Here is a 22,778-nt window from a genome sequence, read left to right as displayed (position 1 = left end):
ATTCTGTACCTCAATTAATGCCATCTGCAAAGAAGAGATAATAATAGTTCTTACCTCATAGGGCTGGTTTAAGGATTAAATAAGATAATGTAGAACTCTTACAACAGTGCCAGAGTACATACAGAAATCTCAATGTTGGCTAGTATTAGTGATAGGTGAGTGGAAGAAGCACTGCTTTGACCTCAGGACAGCACCTCGCCTGGGTTTCTGGACTAACACCTGAGGAATGAGTAGAGTCCTTTGATCTGGCCACTTTCTTAGAACAGGCCAAAAACTCTGGCTTGCCAGAGTATCTTTTTCGTGGCTACTCTCCCTCCTGCCTTTCTAGAGGTGAAATTATGTGGAAAGAACAGCTGGGAAACCAACCTTTCTGAACTTTCGTCTTTCTCTGTCTCTTCTACGTGCCAGACACTGGGTGGGTCTACCCTGTAGAAGCTTACAGTCGAGTGTAGGAGACAAATGCATAAACAATCACAAGGCAGGATGATTAATATAACGGAGGTCTGGACAAAAAAAAAAGCACTGGGATAAAATAGTATGCACAGAGTGAATAAAGATGTAAGATGTGTGGATGTACTACACAGAAGGCAGAGAGCGGTACCCACGTTGAAATATTATTGCTGACCTTTCCAGAGCCCACTTTAACGTATTTCATCCAGGGACACTTGGGCAACTAGCCTTGTGGAATGATGGGGTAGAAAATCCCTCGTTTGCAATGTCAAACTTTTCCATCAAAGTAACTCAACCCCTTCTTGCTTCCCAAACGCGCAAACCTGGGTTTCAAACGTGGATAATGTAGTCCACGTTTCCCGATTAACGGAAACATGAGGAATTGCTTGCAAAACTAGGGAAGGAAGACAAGGAAAGAAAAAAGAGGCGGGAAGGGCACAACAACGCGGTGTGCACAGGGCCCCTGCCAGGGCAGCTGAACAGCGGGAAGGTCAGCCGCTGCCCACGCTCGTTCTGCCTAATGGGAGCTTCCCCAGCGCGGCGAGCCCCGCGAGCCTCGGGGCGCCTGCGCCGCCGTGGCGATTCGGCGCAGTGGAAGTGGCGAGTGAGGGCGACGCACCTGCGCGAAAGCAGCAGCGGCGGCAGCGGCGGGAGAACGGAGTCCAGTGCGATTGCGCAAAAGCCAGGGCTGTGGTGGGGGCCGCGGAGGCGTGCGCCGTGCGCCTGCGCGGAGGGTTGCGTGGCGCGGTGGCGGGGAAGGGTGGTGTGCTGTAAGTGGAGCTGCGGGTGGGGCCGTCGGCGGCGCTGGTGAGCTTTGCGGAGTTGGGCGGTGCCGAGGAGGAGGAGGTGGCGGCTGGGTCTGACGCGGCCCGGTTCTTGGGGGCTCCACTTGTTTATTTATTTATTTATCGTGTGGGCCTCCGAGTGTACGCGCGCTCCACTACTTGGTGGGGAGGGGGTGGGGGAGGGCCCGGGGAAAAGAGGGAGTTGGAACCGGGGTCGACACGCCGCGTGACTTGTAGGTGAGGGAGCGCCGAGCCGTCGCCGCAGCCTCCGCCGCCGTGAAGCCCTTGTTCCCGCTGCTGGGAAGGAGCGTCTGGTGCCGACAAGATGGCGGACGGGGAGCTGAACGTGGACAGTCTCATCACCCGACTGCTGGAGGGTGAGTGCGGGGCCCGGCCTGCCGCAAGGAGGGGGCGCCCCCTTCAGCCCTCGTTCCCCCTCGCCGCCGAACCCGAGGGGACCCCCGTTTCCGCCCCGCGGCGGCTGCGGAGGAGGGGGGCGAAGAGGCTGCCTTGGCCGGGGGGGAGCGGCCTCCAGGAACACGGTCGGCAGGAGGCAATTCGAGAGGGGCTGTCCCCGCGGGCGGCCCGGCGGGCAATGTCCCCGCGAACCCTCGGGGACCGTCATGGCATCGCGCTGGCCGGGGGCTACGAGGAGCCCAAGGGTGCTGGGTGACCCTTCCCAAGGAGGGTGCGAGGATGCGAGTTTCTGTGCATTGTATGTCCGTGGAACGTGTATTTCTTCTCTGTTCTCTTTGTGCATTGCCCTTGGCTGCCTCCGATTCTTGTTCCGGGAGTGAATTTTATAAAAATCTTCTCATTGAGACAATTGTTGGACCTCTTCTGCATTTTTGCATGATGCTGTAGGACGAACTCTGTTTAAGGAGGGGATAACATTAGCGGGAGTTGAGTACCTCCTATTTATTATTTAGGTTAAAAAAAAATAGTAAAACAGAAGTCTTTGACTCGAGCTGAAGATGCACTCAAGAATATGTAGACACGTTTGCTGACGGGATCGGCTTTCGGGTTTGAGAATTTAACAGGCTTGAGCAGGATTTAATTTCTGCACAAACTTAGAAAGGTCTACTTTATTGTAAAAGCCTCTCGTGTGTGAAAGGTATTTACAAGTCTTCGCTGCTTTTGAAGTTTCCTGCTCCTTCTGTTTTTATTGAACAGTTTTATGTTGGGGTGGGGGATAGAGGGAATGGGAAGAGATGGAGAGACCAAGGTATTATTCACACTTAATCGCAGTCTTGTGCCAGTGAATCCCTTTACCCTAAAATTTGCCTCACCACTAATTGCTTTGTGAGTGTGTAGAAAAGATACTAAGCCTTCAAAAAAAATTTAGCCTTTTCTGTTGGAAATCGTTAGAGTGCCTATGCACTAACTTACTTGCTTTCAGGTTACCTGAAGGTAACTTGACAACAGCGAAGCGCAGTATATTCTTATATTTGGAAAATCATCAAAGAAAATTGTATTCCTGGGGGTGAGGGGCCGGCTAGTTCCTTTTTTCAGTCTGTGTGTTGGTTTCTCGTCGGTTCTGTATGTGCCGGTTGTGTAACAAACTACAGTTTATTTGCTCCAGATGTGAAAGCCTTCCAGCAGTCTTAAGACTGGATAGGAAAGTTTTACCAGGAACTCTTACTTACCTTTTCTTTTACTATCGAGTTATTCTTGGGAGGCCCCCTGGTGCCTGTAGTCCGTGTTCGCTGCTTAAGTCTTGGTGGACTTTTAACAGATGTGGACATCTTGCTGGGTCTACGAGATACTTGCTTTGGAAAAAATTTTGTTTTGTGATTGTGCATTGTTCTAAGAGGGAAGTATAGCTACTTAAACATTTCAATGTCTTGATAACTTTTGGGGGAATCTGGGCCCCGCTTTCTTACACATTTTAAACTTGAGTTTGTACATTTAAGTATTTTAAAAATCTGATGTTTGTATTTCAACTTCTTCACTTTTATTTTTCATGTACTTACATACTTGTATACTTTGTAGGCATAAAACAGTAGATTTTGTGTTTTAAAATGTTTGATCTGGGACCTTTTAAATCAGATGCACTTTTTTAGGATACTTAAGAAACTTCACTAGTGGACTGTTCGAGTTTATTGGAAAAAAGATACGGAGGGAAAAATAGGCTGAGGGATTCCATTAGTTTTGTGAATTCAGATTTAATATTTGGTGCTGGCTTTGAACAACCTCCCCCTCCCCCCGCCTGTGTGTGTGTGTGTGTGTGTGTGTGTGTGTGTGTGAGAGAGAGAGAGAGAGAGAGAGAAATCTAGACAGTTTCCCCTTTTTATATTGATCTCCTTTATGCCAATCACCAGGAATCCAAAGATAAAACACAATCTCTTCACCCAGGGAGCTTCCAGGCTAACGTGATTTCTGGGCTTTTGCGACCTCTGTCTATATTCAACACACTACCATCAGTAAAAGAGTTTCATTACTTGCTTCTCAATCCTGGGAAGTATATTTAGTTTGACAGTCCCTCCTTGGAATTCTTAAATTCTGCAAGCTCCTTCTCTTTTCCTCTTCCAAAATCTATACCTGTTCAAAGACATCCAGAACAGACGTATTTTTTTTTTTGTCTGCCTTTGTTTTCAGTGATGTTACTTGCTCATTAAAGTTCATTTAGATTCAAGTGATGGTGTTTTGTAAAGCTGCCTAGCAAAATAGCTGCAGTAGGTGTTTTTGGTTTTTTTTAGTATTAAAAGAACATATAAGTGGGACGCCTGGGTGGCTCAGTCACTTGGGTGTCCAACTTTGGCTCAGGTCATGATCTTGCGGTTGGTGAGTTCGAGCCCCACATCAGGCTCTGTGCTGACAGCTTGGAGCCTGGAGTCTGTTTGAGATTCTGTGTCTACCTCTCTCTCTGCCCCTCCCCCGCTTGTACTCTGTCTCTCTCTCTCAAAAATAAATAAACATTTAAAAAAATTAAAAAAAAAATAAATGAATATATAAGATAAAACTTAGAATGTCTCCACATGGGAAAAATCAGCAGAACTTCATCTTATTTTAAGACGTTGATTGTTGGGGCGCCCGGGTGGCTTGGTCGGTTGGGTGTCCGACTTCAGCTCAGGTCATGATCTCACGGTCTGTGAATTCGAGCCCGGCGTCGGGCTCTGTGCTGACCGCTCAGAGCCTGGAGCCTGTTTCAGATTCTGTGTCTCTCTCTCTCTCTGCCCCTCCCCTGTTCATGCTCTGTCTGTCTCTGTCTCAAAAATAAATAAACGTTAAAAAAAAAAAATTAAAAAAAAAATAAAACGTTGATTGTAATTCCAAGGCATGCTCTTGATTTCTTTTTTATTATATCAAATTGCCAGTGGGCTGTAACACGTTTGGTAACCATATTTTATAAGTTGCTTTTGTGTTTTTTTTTCTTTTTTGAGTGGGCATATCATTGATGTAATATTTTCAAAGTGCCTTCAGAACAATTTAAAATTTTCTGTTATTTAATGCAAACCATATACTAATTTCTTATTTGAATAGTGCGTATTCCTCCAGTATATTGGGTTAAGTTTTACTTAGAACTAAAAGCCAAGGACGCCTGTGATTCTATCCCCTGTAGTGAACCCTGTTACCACATTCTCGTGGCTTATAATAACGCTCTTGACTGATTGTTTAAATCTAGTTCCTGTGGGTGTCCTGGAAAACCCAGTGAAAGCTTTTTACTTTGATCATTAGTTCCAAAAGGAGTTAGGGTGGCCGTAGGAATATAGCATAATCACCTTGCAAACGTTGTTCAAATTATAAATGTTGAGTTTATTTTGGGAGGAAGTGAAATAGACTGAGTAGATGGATCTGTTTGGAAAGAGGATAGGGTGAAAAACTGCTTCCCACTAGCTGTTCCCAACCAGACTTTATCCAAGTGTCTAAAAACTGGGCTGTACTGGATGATAATTAACACATGCCTATTATGTAGATCCTATATTTTGTTATGTTTATCATATATATCTGTGTGTATGTATATATCTCTGAATTTGTGAAACTTCTGTGATCATTTCCGTTCTTGTGGGTTATGTATTCTAAAGATTTAGTAGGCTGAGACAGACTAAGCAAATAGGAAGCTTTGTTTGTGTCCTTTTGAAAGTTAAAAAAATGGAATGGACTTGAAAAATTAAATAGATTAATAAAAGCACATTAAAATCCTCTTTAAATAAAAGTTTTATTGAGATATAATTCACATACTATGTATTTCACTTACTTCAAGTGTATAATTCGATGATTTTTAGTATATTTACAGAGTTGCCCACGCATCACCACAATTTTAGAACATTTTCACCAACACAGCCCTGTTCCCATTAGCCAACACACTCCCTTTTTCCTTTCAACCCTCCCCCAGCATTAGGCAACGACTAATCTTTGTATCTCTATGGATTTTGCCTGTGCTGGACATTTCATGTAAATGGAAACGTAATATATGGCCTCTTGTGATTGGCTTCTTCTAATGTTTAAAAATTCATCTATATTGTGTCATGTCTTAGTATTTCATTCCTTTTATAGGTGAATAATATTCCATTGTATGAGTAGACCACATTTTATTATTCATTACTTGTTGGGCATTAGAGTTGTTTCCCCTTTTTGGCTGTTGAGAATAATACTGCTATAAACATTGGTGTACAAGTTTTTGTGTGGGCATGTTTTTACTTCTCTTGAGTCTACAGCTAGGAATGGAATTGTTGGGTCATATGGTAAGTCTATATACGTTTGACCTTTTGAGGAACTGCCAGACTGTTTAAAGCCTTTTTTTCTCCGATTTAAATTGTTTAGTTGTGGGGTGCCTGGGTGGCGCAGTCGGTTAAGCGTCCGACTTCAGCCAGGTCACGATCTCTCGGTCCGTGAGTTCGAGCCCCGCGTCAGGCTCTGCGCTGATGGCTTGGAGCCTGTTTCTGATTCTGTGTCTCCCTCTCTCTCTGCCCCTCCCCCGTTCATGCTCTGTCTCTCTCTGTCCCAAAAATAAAATAAACGTTGAAAAAAAAAATAAAAAAAAAAGAAACATGGAAGACAGCTTAAGTTGTTCTAATTACCTGTCTTTTAAAAAAAATAAAAAATAAATAAATAAATTGTTTAGTTGTGATCCAGAAGTCTAAAGGTTAGGCAGTTTGAAGGAAGTGCTAGTCTGCTTGTTCCTGGCAACCCCAACTTCTGCAGGAAAATGTTGTTTATATATAGATCCAAGGCCAGGTTTGTTAGAAATGAGCAGGTTGAGGAGTAGGAAAGATCATCTGAGGGATACTTTCGCTCTTCCCTTGCTGCTTCCTAGATGAGAAGCTAGAGGATGCATAAAGGTGGTACATTTTTTAACTGATTCAGAGATTAGGTTTGTTTTCCTGTTAATTCGTTGTTCCAACAAGTGAGGGAAACATTGAAAGTTTAAAGTAGTGCAGAAGTGTTTTTATTTTGTTATTTAAATGCAAAGCTGAAGCTTTTCTGGTAAATATCTAAATCCAAGATTAAAATTCATTGGGATTTAGAAATCTATTTACATTTGAGTCTAGAGACAGGATTATATTTTAAGATTTAGGGTTAACAGGAAGATAACAAATTATATCTAGCAGGCTTTTTTCTCTATTGCTTTCCATATTTACTATTTTAACAGTATTCCTTCCAATGGCACGTATTCTCAGTTCTAACAGAGGTAAAATAATATAAGTATATAAGAATGTCAAAATATTTAGAAATAATAATTGAAATCTCATTAAGTATTTCTGAAACAAAAGTTATTCTGGAAGAGTTGGGATATGGGGATGCAAAGAGAAGAAATGGTTTGTAAATGAGGTAGGTTTAGGAGTGATGTAGTGGAGGATGGGAATTCCCAGTTGAGTTTTCTAGGATTTAATTTTTAGTGGATACACATTTATACCCTCAAGCAGCAATCCCTGCCCTTCTAGCAGCTGTATATAGCCATTCCAAGGCTTATTTTTCCTGGAAAGATAGAGGGTCAGTGAATATAGGAAGGCGAAAGTGATCAGGGACACATCTCTCTCTTGTACACCCTCTATGTCTCCCCAAGATTGAATTGGATTACCTTCGAAGTCTTGGTTACTGGTAGGGGAAATGCAGTTTTTTACACTCTATTCTCTGAAATACACCATACGACATCTGTTAGATAAAATTGAAAATGCCTTAATGGAAATAGTCTTCATTACATAGTTAGAGGTAAAGGACTAAAAATGCAGAAACTCATTCTGAAGTTTAGCAAGTATAAAAAACCACTAGCCAGTCTTTTCCTAGTGTTGGAGGAATTCAGTCCCTGGTCTAGGTGGGTTCTTGTAATACAGTAGAAAAAGTAGTAGAAGGACAGTGGCAGTTGTCCTTTATCCTGCTTCTGCTCTACTCATGTAGCAGAGTGATTTATGAGGGTGTATATACATAACTTTCCTGAAAATTCCTGGCCTCTCTCTCCCTTCCCAAATTTACCTGCAAGAACAAGTAAGAGTTACTTATGTAATAGTGGAAACATGGCCTTTGGGTCCTGATAATGTGCCCACACTGTGTAATTTGGAGGTGACACAGTTTATTTCACCATAAAAGAATTTTATCCCCAGAATCTTCATCAGAATATCGCTAAGTTCCAGTCTAGTCAATTACAGATTCACAGAAGCATTTTCTTGCTTTGAGTATTTGTTTAATAACACCATTTTAACTTTTCCTCTAATTTTACCTCCTCTATTTTTAAGATTTAGAGAAATCAAAAGTTACTTTTCATAATAGAAGGAATTTAATAAGGACATTTATTATGTAGCTTTCTTTAATATTATAATTCACGGTTATAATGACTTCTATAAATTGGGAAGGAATCTTCATAGGTGTTTGTTCGTAGGTTATCTCTGTTGTTTGAATATTTGTCAAATAATTGAACCAAAGTAGTGAGAGAAAATGACCAGCCTTCTGAGGAGATCTAAGTTTACACAGTGATAGAAAGGAATGTGTTTTTTGAACTTAACTGCAGTAGTTATGCTAATCAGATGTTTACTCAGTTGTGTATTTACTCAAGATATATCTGTAAGTATTGTTACAGTGGGAGGCCATGTTTATGCTGGTTTAGGATACAGGTTCTGCATGTATTTTAATTTCAGCTCTGCCTCTGTTCTGCATATTGGGGATGATAGTGTCTATTTCATTATGTATCTGTAAAGATTAAACAGATAAAACCCTTTGATACATAATAAAAGCTCAGAAAATGTTAGCTGTTGTTACTCTTTCTGTTTGGTATAAACCTGAACTGAGAAATAGGCAATAGAAGACTTTTTATGCTGCTGAGTCCTGAACCCTTCCTGTAGTAATTATTGAGAAGGCCATTCCTTATGAGGATCTAACATGTATTGTGTCCTCCACATTGTGTTATTGCATGTAACCACTCTTTTCATATATGTGTATATATGTGTAAAACATTTTGTTCCTATTTCCATCATCCGGAGTTTGTAATCTGGTTTGAAATAGTGTTGGTGCTGAAGGGCAGAGGCAATTTTAGGCAGAATAAGATGGTGAAAAGTAAGTTAAAGAAATTTGTTGTATGCCTTCTTTTGGCTGGGGACTAGAGCAGTGGATTTCAAACTTTTTGACTCTTGGGACCACTTTATATACTCCTAAAAAGAATAGAGGACAAGAGCTTTTATTTATGTGATTTATTAGTACTGTGTTAGAGATTAAAACAGAATTTTAAAATATCTTTTTTAATTCATTTAAAATAATGGTCCATTGCATGCCAGCATAAATAATGTTTTCTAAAACAAGAAATATAGTGATAAGTAAACCTCTTTAATGTCTGGTTTTGTAGAAGTTAACCATATAACATACAGTTGGAAAATGAAGGAGTATTTTATTAGTCTTTTTAGATAATTGTGGATATTCTTTAATGTTGTGTTTATTCTTTAATGATATTCTTTAATGTTGTACTAATCAACAAGTGGTGATTTCTTAAAGGTTAGTTGTAATGTGGAATCAGAAATATCTGAGTTTTTTTGTTCCTTTACATTAAAATCCATTGATCCGTCTTACACTTAAAAAAAAAATTTATTTTAACACTTACTCATTTTTGAGAGACAGAGACAGAGTGCAAGCAGGGGAGAACAGAGAGAGAGAGAGAGAGACAGAATCTGCAGCAGTCTCCCGGCTCTGAGCTGTCAGCACAGAGCCCGATGGGGGGCTTGAACTCACGAGCCGTGAGATCATGACCTGAGCCAAAGTCGGACGCTTAACTGACTGAGCCACCCAGGCGCCCCTGTCTTACACTTAAATGGTTCTTATACGTTCTTTATAACATGCATTGGTCATATGGAAAATATCAGTTACATCGAGTTATGCAGATGTTCTAATGTTGATACATCTTACACAATATCAAAAAATAATATTTGTTGATATAACAAGGTATCAGAAGAGTCTTTAAGTATGGAAGAAGCTGTCAGATTCGTGGTGCTGGATACAAAGTTTCCAAAATTTTAATTTTCACTTGAAAGGTTGATTTTTATCATTAGCAACAAATGCTGTCAGTTGTTTTCTTTGAAACGACACAGCCTCACTTTGTTCATTTTCAAGAGTATCTGTTAAATCTAAGTGTAGATAGCTATAGTTTGTCAGCTACGCTTTCCAGTAAAAAAGATGTTCTGTGAAAAATGTGGCTAGATCCGCTTGGAGCTAAAACTGTCACACGAGTGCTTTTCTTGAACACAGCCATTGTGCTTTGGTATGTAGCAGAAATGCCTAATGGATACTTTTCATTTCATTATACAGAATATTAAAAAGATGTATATTCAATGGTGGAGATGTAATAAAATTGATAATTTTTACTACTTGAGGGCATTCTTAAGTGAAACTGGACTTCTTTGTGTTTCACTATAAATGCATGGCAGTGAATACCACCAGTACATTTTGGCACCACTGATTTTGTTTTGTGCTAAGGTGCTAGCAGTTTTGCCCACCATTGGCTTCTGTGTCATGCAGATGTCAACATAGTGAAAAAGGGGATCCCGCTTGGAGAACCATAGAGCTAGGGCACTCTTCCTCTGTTCTGAAACATCTGGCTCTCAGCTATATCTGCTACTTCTTTATTCTTTGCTTATCATTTGTTTACTGGTATATCTGGAATCACTTTTTAATTTATGACTCTTCACAGGCCTCTTTGAGAATTCATGAAAGCCATAGGCCTTTTCAGAAAAATATGTATGTTCATATATATACACAGTATTACAGTTTGAGGTATTATACAGAGCTTCTGAAGGCCACATTAATCATTCCTATCAGGCAGACTTAAGATAAATTGAAATTGTGACAGCTGCCTAATTCTTTCACTTGAAACCAAAATTCCACATTTTAACCACTTGTAAAAATTTTACCGTTTTTACTTTTTGTGGCTTAAAGGGAGACTTACATGCTAAATAGGGAGAAATAGCCACTTCATCCTACAGAAAAAAACAGGAAATTTAGCAAGTCTGGATTGAAGTTAACTTTGCTATTGATTAATGTGTAACCATGAGTGAATTTTGGGGGGGTGTAGAGTGAATTAAGATATTAAAGGTTATGGAAGATTCCTAAGATTTCATGGGGCAGATATGATAGATAGTAATGGGGTTGGTTCTTTTTTCTTGACATCCTTTCTGTTTTAGAGAAGGCAGTTATTGTGAGAACTTGCCGGAGAAAATAGCAGATGGTTATTGAAAGATAAAATTTAATATACACACAATACACATAAAAACACATATATCACACACCATTTGTATTTTTTTTAAGTGTATTTATTTTGAGAGAGAGCACAAGCAGAGGAGGGGCAGAGAGAGGGAGAGAGAGAATCCCAAGCAGGCTCCGCACTGTCAGTGCAGAGCCCAACATGGGGCTTGAACCCACGAACCATGAGATCATGATCCGCGCCAAAGTCAAGAGTTGGCTGCTTCACTGACTGAGGCACCCTGGCGCCCAACACCGTTTGTGATTTAAAAGATAAACCTGCATTGAAAGGTTTTTTACATGAATATGAAATTTGAAATATAATGATTAAGTGCAATTTGTGTATCTTCTTTTGGCATCAGATAACATTTTGTTTAATTGAGATTCAGAGTTAGTGTTCTGTGTCATCAAAATTGATTGCAAGTGTTCATCTGTTAATGCTGATCTGTAATGAGATCTGTATTTCATCTTGGAAGGTATCTTTTAACATGGATAGGTATTGCCAAATACTGATATCAGTCCACAAGAATGTGATTTTAGTTAATGATTTTAGTTATCATTTGGAAGGTATTTATAGACGACTTCTAGTCCTCTCCTAATATTTGCCTTTTATTATGTTATCACAGCACACAAATCAATTCCAATCAAGGGCAAAGTGGAAGCTCTTCACCTACACAGTTAAGTAGATTTTGGTATAGTGTGCACTAGCACTGACGTCTGAAGAGTTCTGTTGGAACTGTGATTTGAGCTTAGAAAATATATTTAATGCAAATCTGTGAGGAAATGAAGATCTTGTTTTAACTTTGACAGCACTGGGAGTGTATAAAGCAGCTTTGACATTTGCTTGTGAATTCAAGCATCATTAGTTGTCATAATGACTTACCACAGTATACGTTTCACATATAAATGTTTTTTTGCCTTACAATTTTAGATTCAATCATTAAGAAACATTATCAGGTTTGCAACAAAATCTAGTTTATTAAACTACCCATAATAGTGATAGTGATTGTTGTCATTCAGAAAAATTTCAGTATTGGCCCTGAGCTCAAAAAAATCACAATAAAACTATCACTACTAGGCCATTGAACTGCTGTGTAGTAGAGCAATTTGAGATATTCAGCTTTTATTTCTGACAAATACTCACGGAACTGACAATAGCTCATGAGTGCTAATGATGTGCACTATTGATTACCGCTGAGCCAACAATACATGGTAAAGTATCTTTCTACTGAGTAATTGCACCATACACTATAAACACCTTAAATGTTCACAAGTTTGTAAAATTGTCCAACTAGGGTTTTTTTGTGCTCCATGTATATTTTTACCACCATTTTTTCTTTTGTTTTTCTCAGCTTCTTGAAAATATTTTTGATAGCTAATTCAAGGCTCACTCTTCAGTCACTCAATTTAGTATTGGCTCCTTAAATAAGGCAACAGTTAGGTATTGGTAGTATCTGTGAAGTCACGAAGAGCCAAGGAAAACCACTTGAAATCATTTGTTTTTGTTTTTATTTTTTAAAACATTTATTCAGGGGCACCTGGGTGGCTCAGTCGGTTGAGTGTCCGACTTCAGCTCAGGTCACGATCTCACGGTTCGTGAGTTCGAGCCCCGCGTTGGGCTCTGGGCTGATGGCTCGGAGCCTGGAGCCTGTTTCTGATCCTGTGTCTCCCTCTGTCTCTGACCCTCCCCCATTCATGCTCTGTCTCTCTCTGTCTCAAAAATAAATAAACATTAAAAAAAATTAAAAAAAAACATTTATTCATTTTTGAAAGAGATAGCATGAATGGGGGAGGGGCTGAGCGAGAGGGAGACATAGAATCTGAAGCAGGCTCCAGGCTGTGAGCTGTCTGCACAGAGCCCTGATACAGGGCTCAAACTCACAGTCCACTAGATAATGACCTGAGCTGAAGTCGGAAGCTTAACTGACAGAGCCATCCAGATCCCTCATTTTTTATTGTTTTTTTTTTATTGTTGTTGTTGTTTTAATGTTTATTTATTTATTTTGAGAGAGCGAGAGCACTCGTGCACGAGTGCAAGCCAGGAGGGGCAGAGAGAGGGAGGGAGAGAATCTCAGGCGGGCTCCACACTGTCAGTTCACAGAGCCCAGTGTGGGGCTCTCACTCGCAAACTGAGTGAGATCATGACCTGAGCAGAAGTTGGATACTTAAACAGCTGAGCCACCTAGGTGTTCCTCATTTGGTTTTTTAACTGATGATTGGTTAATACTGCTCCTGTTGTCTTCGATGCTTCAAGAACTGTTTTTACAGAAAGGGTAATAGTCTTAAACAAGAATATTGTTTCAGGACCTATTTCTTTGGCTTTTCCAATCAAACATGATTTCAGGAACTCACCATTAGTACATGGTTTTCCTTGCTTGCTAACACAGTAGCCAGTTGGAAATTTAATTTTGGTTGCAGTCTCATTTTTATTTTTGTGAAGAAATTCTGCTGTGATGAGATTCCATTTAAAATGTTTAAATTGTCTTTGATTTTGAGTGAAATAGGAATGTTGTGATGATAGTGCTTAGCCTGGTAATGTGAACATATATTGTATTTTTTTAAGCATAGCTATAATGTTATAAATACAATGCTTAGCTGTCTAGTTCAGTAACAGAATAATCCACACTCCACTGTGCTATAAAAGTGCAACATTTGCATTCCATTTTTCCTGCGTGATGAGTATGCACTGTAATAAAAGTAAAAAAAAGTTTTTAAATGTTGCAGAACAGCAACAAGCAGGAACTCAAGACACTGTTGAGTTATAACTGTATTTCTGTAATTCGTAGTACCATGAGAAGCAGTGTGAAATGATAGAGTGCCCTGTGTCTCTGTCACAATGAATCTGCTCTGCCATTGTATGGTGAAAGTACCCATAGATGATACTTAATGGGGGTTGAGGGTGGGAGAAGAAAAGAAAAACATAACAAGTAAGAGTAGTTGTGTTTCCGTAAAACATTTTATTTATGGATGCTGAAAATTTATATAATTTTTATGTGTCTCTTCCTCCCCCCCCCCCCATCATTTTTTAAAAAGTAAAAACTCACAAAACCAGGCATTGGGCCAAATTTGATTCATGTTTTCCCCCTTTTCTGATGTGGACATGCTTGCACAGAAAGATTCTCTTATCAGGAGTAGAAGACCTTTACCAGTCAGGACTGGTAAAAAAAAATATGGGGTGAGGGCCCATAGTGTTTAGTCCTTGCAATGTATTCCTCTAGTTTCTGTATGTAATCATCCAAATTTCTCCTCTGTGACCAATAATCATATTTTGTGTCCTTTTCTGTATGTACTTGAGCAATGAACACAGGAAATTTTTGAGGGTTTTGATCCTTGAGGAAAAGGAAGCAGCAGTGAGCTCACCAATCACTCTGGCTTTTTTCCTGGAGGTATAGGGGAATAGATCCCAAACAAAAAGTGGCAGTCTTCCTGGACTCAAGAGGAGAGATGGAAGCCTGAGGCCATTAAAGTGTTGAAACTTAAATCCAAAAGAGGAGAGAACCACATAGATTCTAACCCCAAAATCTGCAGTCAGGTCCCCCTTAAGTCATTGACTTCTAAGGTATACATATACAAGAGAAGATTCTAAGAAACTCAGAAGAAAACAGTATCTGGAAAGCTAAAGATCTGAGCAGAGATTCCAGTATCACCCTAGTGCCAGAGAGGCAAAAGTTGAAGTTCAGACTGCCAAATTAGGGGGACTGTATTATAGTCTAAATTTTCCATTGATACTCCATCATGACCACTCCCTAAGATTGAAGGCAAAACTGAAGTAGACCAGCCCTCAAGAAAATGTAAGTCATTATTACTCTTACCACTGAAAGGAAACAATGCTGTCTGGAAGATGTCGTCTAGAGCTCATACAATTTCCATCCATAATCAGATATTTCATTCAGTGAAATGACCACAGGACATGCTAATAGACTTAACTGACCAGAAATCAGAGGAAAAAAGGGAACAGATCCCCAGATTATTCAGATATTAGAGTTATCACTGAGAGACTTTAAAATAACTGATTTAGTGTGCGCAGGATAAATAAGAAGTGATGGGAAATTTTATCAGAGTCCTGGAAACTTTACAACTAAAAAAGTACATTAACTAACAATGAGAATTTGAGAGTTGGGCTTACTAGCGCAGTAGAAACAGCGGCGTAGTAAAAGCTAGGAAAAAAGTGTTGTGTGGAAATTACGCAGTGCTGAGAAAAAAACAGAGGGGAAATAAAGAAAGCAGGAGACAGTGGAAAGGTTTAACATACATAATGGGAGTCCCGGAAAGAGAGGAGATACAGGATAGAGGAAATACTGACCAAGACTTCTCCAAAGGGAGAAAGATACCAAAAGATTAAAGAAGCTCCATGGATTCCAGGAAGGAAAAATACAAATAAAACTATATTGAAACCCATCGTAGACTTAACTGCTAAAAATGAAGAAAAACTTTATGTTTTAATCTTTTTAATGTTTGTTTATTTTTGAGAGAGAGAGAGCACGCGAGTTGGGGAGGGACAGAGAAGGGAGGGGGCATGGAATTGAGCTGTCAGCGCAGAGCCCGATGTAGGGCTCAAACTCATGAACCATGAGATGATGACCTGAGTTGAAGTTGGCCTCCTAACTGACTTAGCCAACCAGGCACCCCAAAAGAGAAAATCTTAAAAGCTACCAGAGGAAACAAGTCATTACATGACCTTCAAGAGAACATTGATGGTTGATATATCACCTGAAACTACAGATGCCAGAAAACAATAGACTGTCCTTTTAAGGTGCTGAAAGAAAAGGAAGAATGCTAATCTAGAATTCTAAATCCAGTGAGCATATCCTTCAGAAGAGAAGGCAACGGATGCCTTCATGATCTTGCGGTTCCTGAGTTCGAGCCACATGTCGGGCTCAGTGCTGACAGCTTGGAGCCTGGAGCGTGCCTGAGGCTCCAGGCTCCAATTTAGACTATAATACAGTCCCCCTAACTTGTCTCTGTCTGTCTCTGTCTCTCTCTCTCTCTCTCTCTCTCTGCCCCTCCCCCACTCACGCTCTTGTCCGTGTCTCTCTTTCTCTCTCTCTCTCTCTCTCTCTCTCTCTCTCAAAAATAAACATTAAAAAAAAATTTAAGTGAAACAAAATAAAAACACAAACAAGCTGAGAAAATTTACTGATACAGACTGGTACTGGAATTTTCTAGTAAAGTTCGTATTGAAAGAAAATGATTCCAGATAAAAGCACAGAACTGCAGAAGTAAATGAACAACAATAAGGATAAATGTGTGTAATTATAAATTAATGCTTTTTAAAACAGTTATGGTTTGTAGGGTTTAAACTATGTGGAAGCAGTATATGACAACTGTAGAACAAAAGGCTAAAAAGTGCATTTGTTATTTCTAGAGTAACTACCAAAAGAAAAAGAATATATAACTAAAAAGATAACAGAGGAGAAAATGGAGTAATAAAAGATAATTGTTCCAAAGAAACGCAAGGAAAGAGAAATAAAGGAATGAGGAACATGTGATACAAAGCAAATGACAGGATTTGTCCATAATTATAGTAAATGTGAAAGGAGTAAACACAAGACAAAGTTCAGGAGACCTAACTATACTGTATACAGGGAACATATTTTAAATTTAAGGGCAAAGATAGAGGAGTAAGCACCAGAATGGGAGAACTGCATCATGCACACATTAACCAGAAGAAACCTGGTTGGCTGTATACATCAGAAATAGTATATAAGGCAGGAAGTATCACTAGAGGTAAAGAAGGGCATTGCATGATGTTAAAAGGATGAATGCCACAGGAAGAGACAATAATCTTAAAATTTTTAGGTATCTAATATTATAGGTCTAAAACACAAAAAGGAAAACTTGATAGAACCAAAGGGTTAAAATAGACAAAACCACACTATATAGATTAACGTACCTTTCTCAGTAACTAATAGAACAAAGAAAAAATAAAGGATCTAGAAGATTTAAACAACACAGTAAATTTGACCTAAGTGACACACACAACACTTTACTCAACAACTACAGGGTATACACACTTTTCAAACATGTATGGAACATTTACTAAAGTATGCAATATGCAGTACCAAAAAGCAATTCTCAGTAAATTTAAAAGAAATGAGATCTCAGGTTCTCTGATTTCAGTAATGATAAACTAGAAATCAATAGCATGTAACTAGAAAATTCTCAAATACTTAGAAATAAGCAGTGTACTTTTACATATTTTACTGCTACTGAAGAAATAGCAGTGAAAATTATAAAATGTGTTGACCTGAATAATAATAAAAATACATGTCAAACTTGTGCAATTGCAGCAAGAAGCAATGCTTACAGGGATATGTATAGCTTTAAAAATACATATAATAATATATATTGGTGGGGAGGGGGGAAGGCTGAACATTAAATTTTTATTTCAGGACAGTAGAAGAAAAAGGAAAGATATAATAAAGATGAGAACCGAAATCAAATAGAAATCAAATGTATGATTTTTTAAAATGAAAATGTTGTAGCTTCTTCTCTGGGAAGACTCCAAATAACAGATGACACCAGTGCTGTGGGAGGGCCCAGGGGCCCTGGAATGGGAGGCCATGGCGGCCTTCACAGAGGTTTCAGCAGCAGCATCTGGGGCCAGGGCCATAGCCGGGGTCAGGACAGGAGCTGTGGAGCTCACGGAGGCAAAGCCAAGGACAAGGCTGCCACTAGGCTGGGCCGCCTGGTGGTCAACGACATGAAGATCAAGTCTAGAGGACACCTGTCTCCTCCCTGCCCATAAAAAGAATCTGAGATCATTGACTTCTTCCTGGGGTCATCCTTCAAGAATGAGGTTTTGAAGATTATATCTGTGCAAGAAGCAGATTCATGCTGGCCAGTGGACCAGGTTCAAAGCATTTGTTGCCATCAGAGATTACAGTGGGCACATCGGTCTGGGTGTTAAGTGCTCCAAGGAGGTAGCCACTGCCATCCGTGGAGCCATCATTCTGGCCAAGTTTCTCGTTGTCCCCAGGCAGTGAGGCTACTGGGGAAACAAGATTGGCAAGCCCATACTGTCCCATGCAAGGTGACTGGCTGTTGTGGCTTTGTGCTGGTTCTCCTCATCCCTGCTTCCAGAGGCACTGGCATTGTCTCAGCCCGTGCCCAAGAAGCTACTGGTGATGGCTGGTATTGATGATTGCTACACCTTGGCCAGGGGCTGCACTGCCACCCTGGGCAACTTCGCCAAGGCCACTTCTGATGCCATTTCCAAGATTTAACAGTTATCTCATCCCTGACCTTTGGAAAGAGACTGTGTTCACCAAATCTCCTATCAAGAATTCACTGACCATTTCGTAAAGACCCACACCACAGTTTCCATGCAGAGGGCTCAGGCTCCAGCTACGGCCACAATATAGTTTTATACAAGAAAAATAAAGTGAATTAAAATTGTTTAAAAAAGAAATTGTTGGTAAGATTAATAAAATTGATAATCCCCAGAAAGACTGATAATGTAAGAAATAGAAAACAAATTATCAAAAAAGATACAGGAGATGTGACTAGTAATGGAGACTAACGAGATGGAACAAACAAAAGCAATAATGTAATCCTGGCTGGGATTCTGTACTAGAGGAGAAGAATGTGCTATAAAGGACATGATTGAGACAATTATTAAAATTGTAGTATATTCTTCACATTAAAGATTTATATCTGTTAAATTCCCTGGATCTGATAATTTACACTGTGCTATCTTTTTTTTTTTTTTAAGTTTATTTATTTTGAGGGTGGGGAAGGGCAGAGAGAAAGAGAGAGAGAGAATCCCAAGCAGGCTCCGTGCTGTCAACACAGAACCCGATGCGGAGCTCTGTCTCACAACTACGAAATCATGACCTGAGCTGAAATGAAGAGTTGAACACTTAACCAACTAAGCCACCCAGAATACAGTCTGTTCTTAAATGGGTCAGAGAAAAGTTATGTATATGTATTTTAAAGGAAGTTAAGATTTTATAAATAACTTAGTGCTAATAACTTTTATAATTTAGATGAAAAACTAATCTTGACAATACTGATAAAAAGGAATAGAAAATCTGAATAGTTTTATATATGTTAAAGAAAATGAATTTGTAGTTGGAATACTTCTCAAAAAAAATTCCAAGCCCATTTGGTTTTGCTGGTGACTTAAATATTTAAAAAAGAAGAAATTAGGCCAATTTTGTTGAAAGCAGAAAAAGAGAGAACACTTCCCAACTTGTTCTTTGAAGCCAGCACAACCCTAATACTTAAATCTGACAACTATCAAAGAAAGGCAATTACCGGCCAGTATCGCTCATGAATATAGCCACAGAAATCATGAGCAAATTATGAGCATATTGAATAAGAAAGATAAATGTCATAATGTGGTGGGGTTTATTCTAGGAATCCAAGGAACACTCAATCGATATAAATCATATTAACAGAATAAGGTGGAGGGGGATTATTATCTCAATGGATGAGATACAGTATTTGATAAATTTTAACATCCTTCATGATAAAAATTCTTAGCAAACTGAGTATGTACAAAACTATAGCTATCATAATGGTGAGAAATATTGAATGCTTTTTTTTCTCTTAGTTCAGGAACAGGACAAGGAAAACCTTTAGCACACTTTTCTTCAGCATTGTCTTGGAGATCCTAGTCAATTCAATGAAGAAGAAAAATAAAAGATACAAAGATTGGGAAAGAAGTAGTAAAAGTCTTCACAGATGATATGGTTGTATACTTGGTAAATCCAAAGGGATCTTCAAACTGTTAGACTAGGAAACAAAGTCACTATTCATAAATCAATTACACTTAACATCAAATAATTAGAAAATGAAATAAAACACATTTACAAAGCAGCACCCCTTCAATTCAATTTAATGAAAATGTGCAGGACTGCCCCTTAAACACTACAAAACATTGGTGAGAGAAACACATGACAACTGAAAGAGATACCATGTTTATGGAAGACTCAAAATTACTAAGGTAAATTCTCCCTGGATATACTAATTCCCAGTTAAAACTCCCACAAGCTGAGGGTGAGGAGAAATAGACAAGCCAATTTTAAAACATATTTGAAAATGCAAAAGGACCTAGATTAACAAAGGCAATCTTAACAAAGTTGGAATGCTTATATTATGAGATAATTTTATAAAAAAACAACAGTAGGGGCGTCTGGGTGACTCAGTCTGTTAAACATCCAAGTCTTGATATGGGTTCAGGTCAACTCAGGTGATCTCATGGTGATGAAGTTGAGCCCCCCCCACCACCATCACCATGCTGAGCATGGAGCCTGCTTGGGATTCTCTCTCTCTTCACCCTCTCCCAGTTGTTCACATGCACACATATGGTGCGCGCACGCTCTGTCTCTCTCAAAATAAAGTTTCTTTTAAAAAGCTACAGTAATTAAGACAATGTAGTACTGCTGTAAAAATAAACAGATTAATGGACTATATGGAGTGTCCATAAATGGATCCACTCATATATGGTCAACCTGATTTTTCTACACATCTCCCCCTGCAGTTCTGTGGAGAAAGGATGGTCTTTACAATAAATAGCAATCAATGGATTATTGAATGAGATAGGCTAAAATAGTAAAGCATCTAGAAGGAAACATAAGGAAATATGTTTAGAGGAGATAAACATTGCTGAACACAGTAACATGGATAGATTTCACAGAAGAATGAGCAAAAGAGTATGTATACTGTATATTTCTATTTATCCAGAATTCAGTAACGAGTCAGATTAATCATACTGAAAGAAATAAAAATAGTAACCTTCGGCATTATTATTGAATGGTTAAGGGTATAAGGGAGCCTTCAGGGTTGCTGGAAGTATTCTGTATCTTGATGTGAATGTGATTACTTAGGTGTATACATAGTTAAAATTTGGGGCACCTGGGTGGCTCAGTCGGTTAAGCCTCACACTTCGGCTCAGGTCATGATCTCACAGCTGGTGAGTTCAAGCCCTGCATCTGGTCTCTGTGCTGACACCTCAGAGCCTAGAGTCTGCTTTGGATTCTGTGACTCCCTCTCTCTGCCCCTCCCCCCCACCTCAATAAGAAATAAACATTAAAATTTTTAAATGTATTGAGTAAATGCCCATAATGTTAGTGTACTTTACTGTATATGTGTGATACCTCAAAATATTTTCTAAACAGCAACAGCATGGTAGATATTTCCTATAATGGCATATTTACCTGGTTTACAATTATTGGCTGCTAAATTTTTTTCTGGGAAACTTTTGACTAAGAATTTTTTTGTGGTAGTAGAGGGGGGAGTGTGTTGAGTTAGAAGACTGGTTCTAAATTCTTCTCTGCTGCTTTTTACTCATTCTAGTTTTATAAACCTGGGCTCCCTGATTTTCAAGTTTTTAAAATTTTCTGTTGTTGTATAGTGTGGATAATAGCTTCCCTTTCTAATTCTTGGGACATCAAAAGGATTAAATGAGATGATTGATGTGAAATTGCTTTGCACCTAATGAGTTATAAATTGTGCAGATTTTTAGGATCTTCATAATCTAGCTAGGTGCTTGTATCTAAGCTCATATACCCAAATTCTGGAACCCCTCATGGATATTGTGGCAGTGAACTAGTTCCTCTTTGTTAACAGGTTGCCTTGTTTTACTCCCTGTTTTCAGATGACTGAGAAGTTTGAAATGCTCTTGGATATTTGGGTGTACATACTGGCGGGAGTACATGAGGGAGCAGGACTTTTGAATTGACAAGACAGCTGGAATTGCCCTGAGCCATCTATCATTTTTTCCAAATATTTGGATAATTTATTCCTAAGATTTGGTCATGTGTCAAATGCTTAACCTTTAGAAGAACGTTTAGTTTCTCTAACTGCATTTCATCAACTTTTAGAAGTGATTTGATTACGCAATGCTCCATTGTTTTATATGCCAGTAAGAGGCAAAAAGCAACTGCCAATTAAAATTGTAAGAAATTATTGATTGCAAAGTATTTCTTTTTTTTTTTAATTTTTTTTAATGTTTATTTATTTTTGAGACAGAGAGAGACAGAACATGAATGGGGGAGGGGCAGAGAGAGAGGGATACACAGAATTGGAAGCAGGCTCCAGGCTCTGAGCCATCAGCCCAGAGCCTGACGCGGGGCTCAAACTCACGAACCATGAGATCGTGACCTGAGCCGAAGTCGGACGCTCAACCGACTGAGCCACCCAGGCGCCCCGATTGCAAAGTATTTCTGAACTTAAAAATTAATTGGGGAAAACTATGCACCTTAAAAATCAACGAAATTTCATGTGTGTTTTTGTTGTGGTAAATTTTTAGTTTTATGGATTAGCATGACTTCTAAATTGAAGCGTTTTTAGCTTTGTAAAAATATTAGTCAAAGTACACCGTAGTGTAACCTAAATTACTTGGGAGGTTGAAATTTTTTTTTTTTTTAATTTTTTTTTCAACATTTATTTTTTGGGACAGAGAGAGACAGAGCATGAACGGGGGAGGGGCAGAGAGAGAGGGAGACACAGAATCAGAAACAGGCTCCAGGCTCTGAGCTATCAGCCCAGAGCCCGACGCGGGGCTTGAACTCACGGACCGCGAGATCGTGACCTGGCTGAAGTCAGACGCTTAACCGACTGCGCCACCCAGGCGCCCCATATTTTTTTTTTTTTAATTTTTTTTTTCAACATTTATTTTTTGGGACAGAGAGAGGGAGGTCGAAATTAAACATAATTTACAGAGAAAATAAAACAAATATGAGATAAAATATTCACCACTGTAATTTAGGCGCTTTAAATTGACATGTCAGAGTGACACACACTAGTTTTAATGATTGTCATCAAGTTACAGCCAAGTGTTGGTAACTTAAAGTGTTTTATTACTACAGAATCATAACAAAAATTGTAGGAACTTTTCTAAGAGCCAACTTTTGTTTGTGTTGTCCATTGCTGTTATCT

General features: G+C 39.2%; 1 protein-coding gene and 1 pseudogene across 2 annotated transcripts in view; both read left to right on the top strand.

Moving 5' to 3' along the window:
* The first annotated feature begins 1,105 nt into the window (after positions 1 to 1,105).
* PPP1CB (protein phosphatase 1 catalytic subunit beta) overlaps positions 1,106 to 22,778 on the top strand; it is a 43,748-nt gene continuing 22,075 nt past the window's right edge. Inside the window, exons 1-2 of one of the 2 annotated variants that reach the window (XM_006930392.5) lie at positions 1,106 to 1,257; positions 1,473 to 1,612. In XM_006930392.5, the coding sequence (XP_006930454.1) occupies positions 1,561 to 1,612 (52 nt within the window). In that variant the 5' untranslated portion in view covers positions 1,106 to 1,257; positions 1,473 to 1,560. Of the gene's footprint in view, positions 1,258 to 1,413; positions 1,613 to 22,778 lie in introns of those variants that run through there. The other variant, XM_019827728.3, reaches the window with a different exon arrangement.
* LOC102901474 lies at positions 17,362 to 21,925 on the top strand (annotated as a pseudogene).

Source organism: Felis catus, chromosome A3 (assembly GCF_018350175.1).
Source record: "Felis catus isolate Fca126 chromosome A3, F.catus_Fca126_mat1.0, whole genome shotgun sequence".
Lineage (NCBI taxonomy): Eukaryota > Metazoa > Chordata > Mammalia > Carnivora > Felidae > Felis > Felis catus.
The sequence above is the reverse complement of the archived record's forward strand: the minus strand, read 5'-3'. Positions and strand labels throughout refer to the sequence as shown.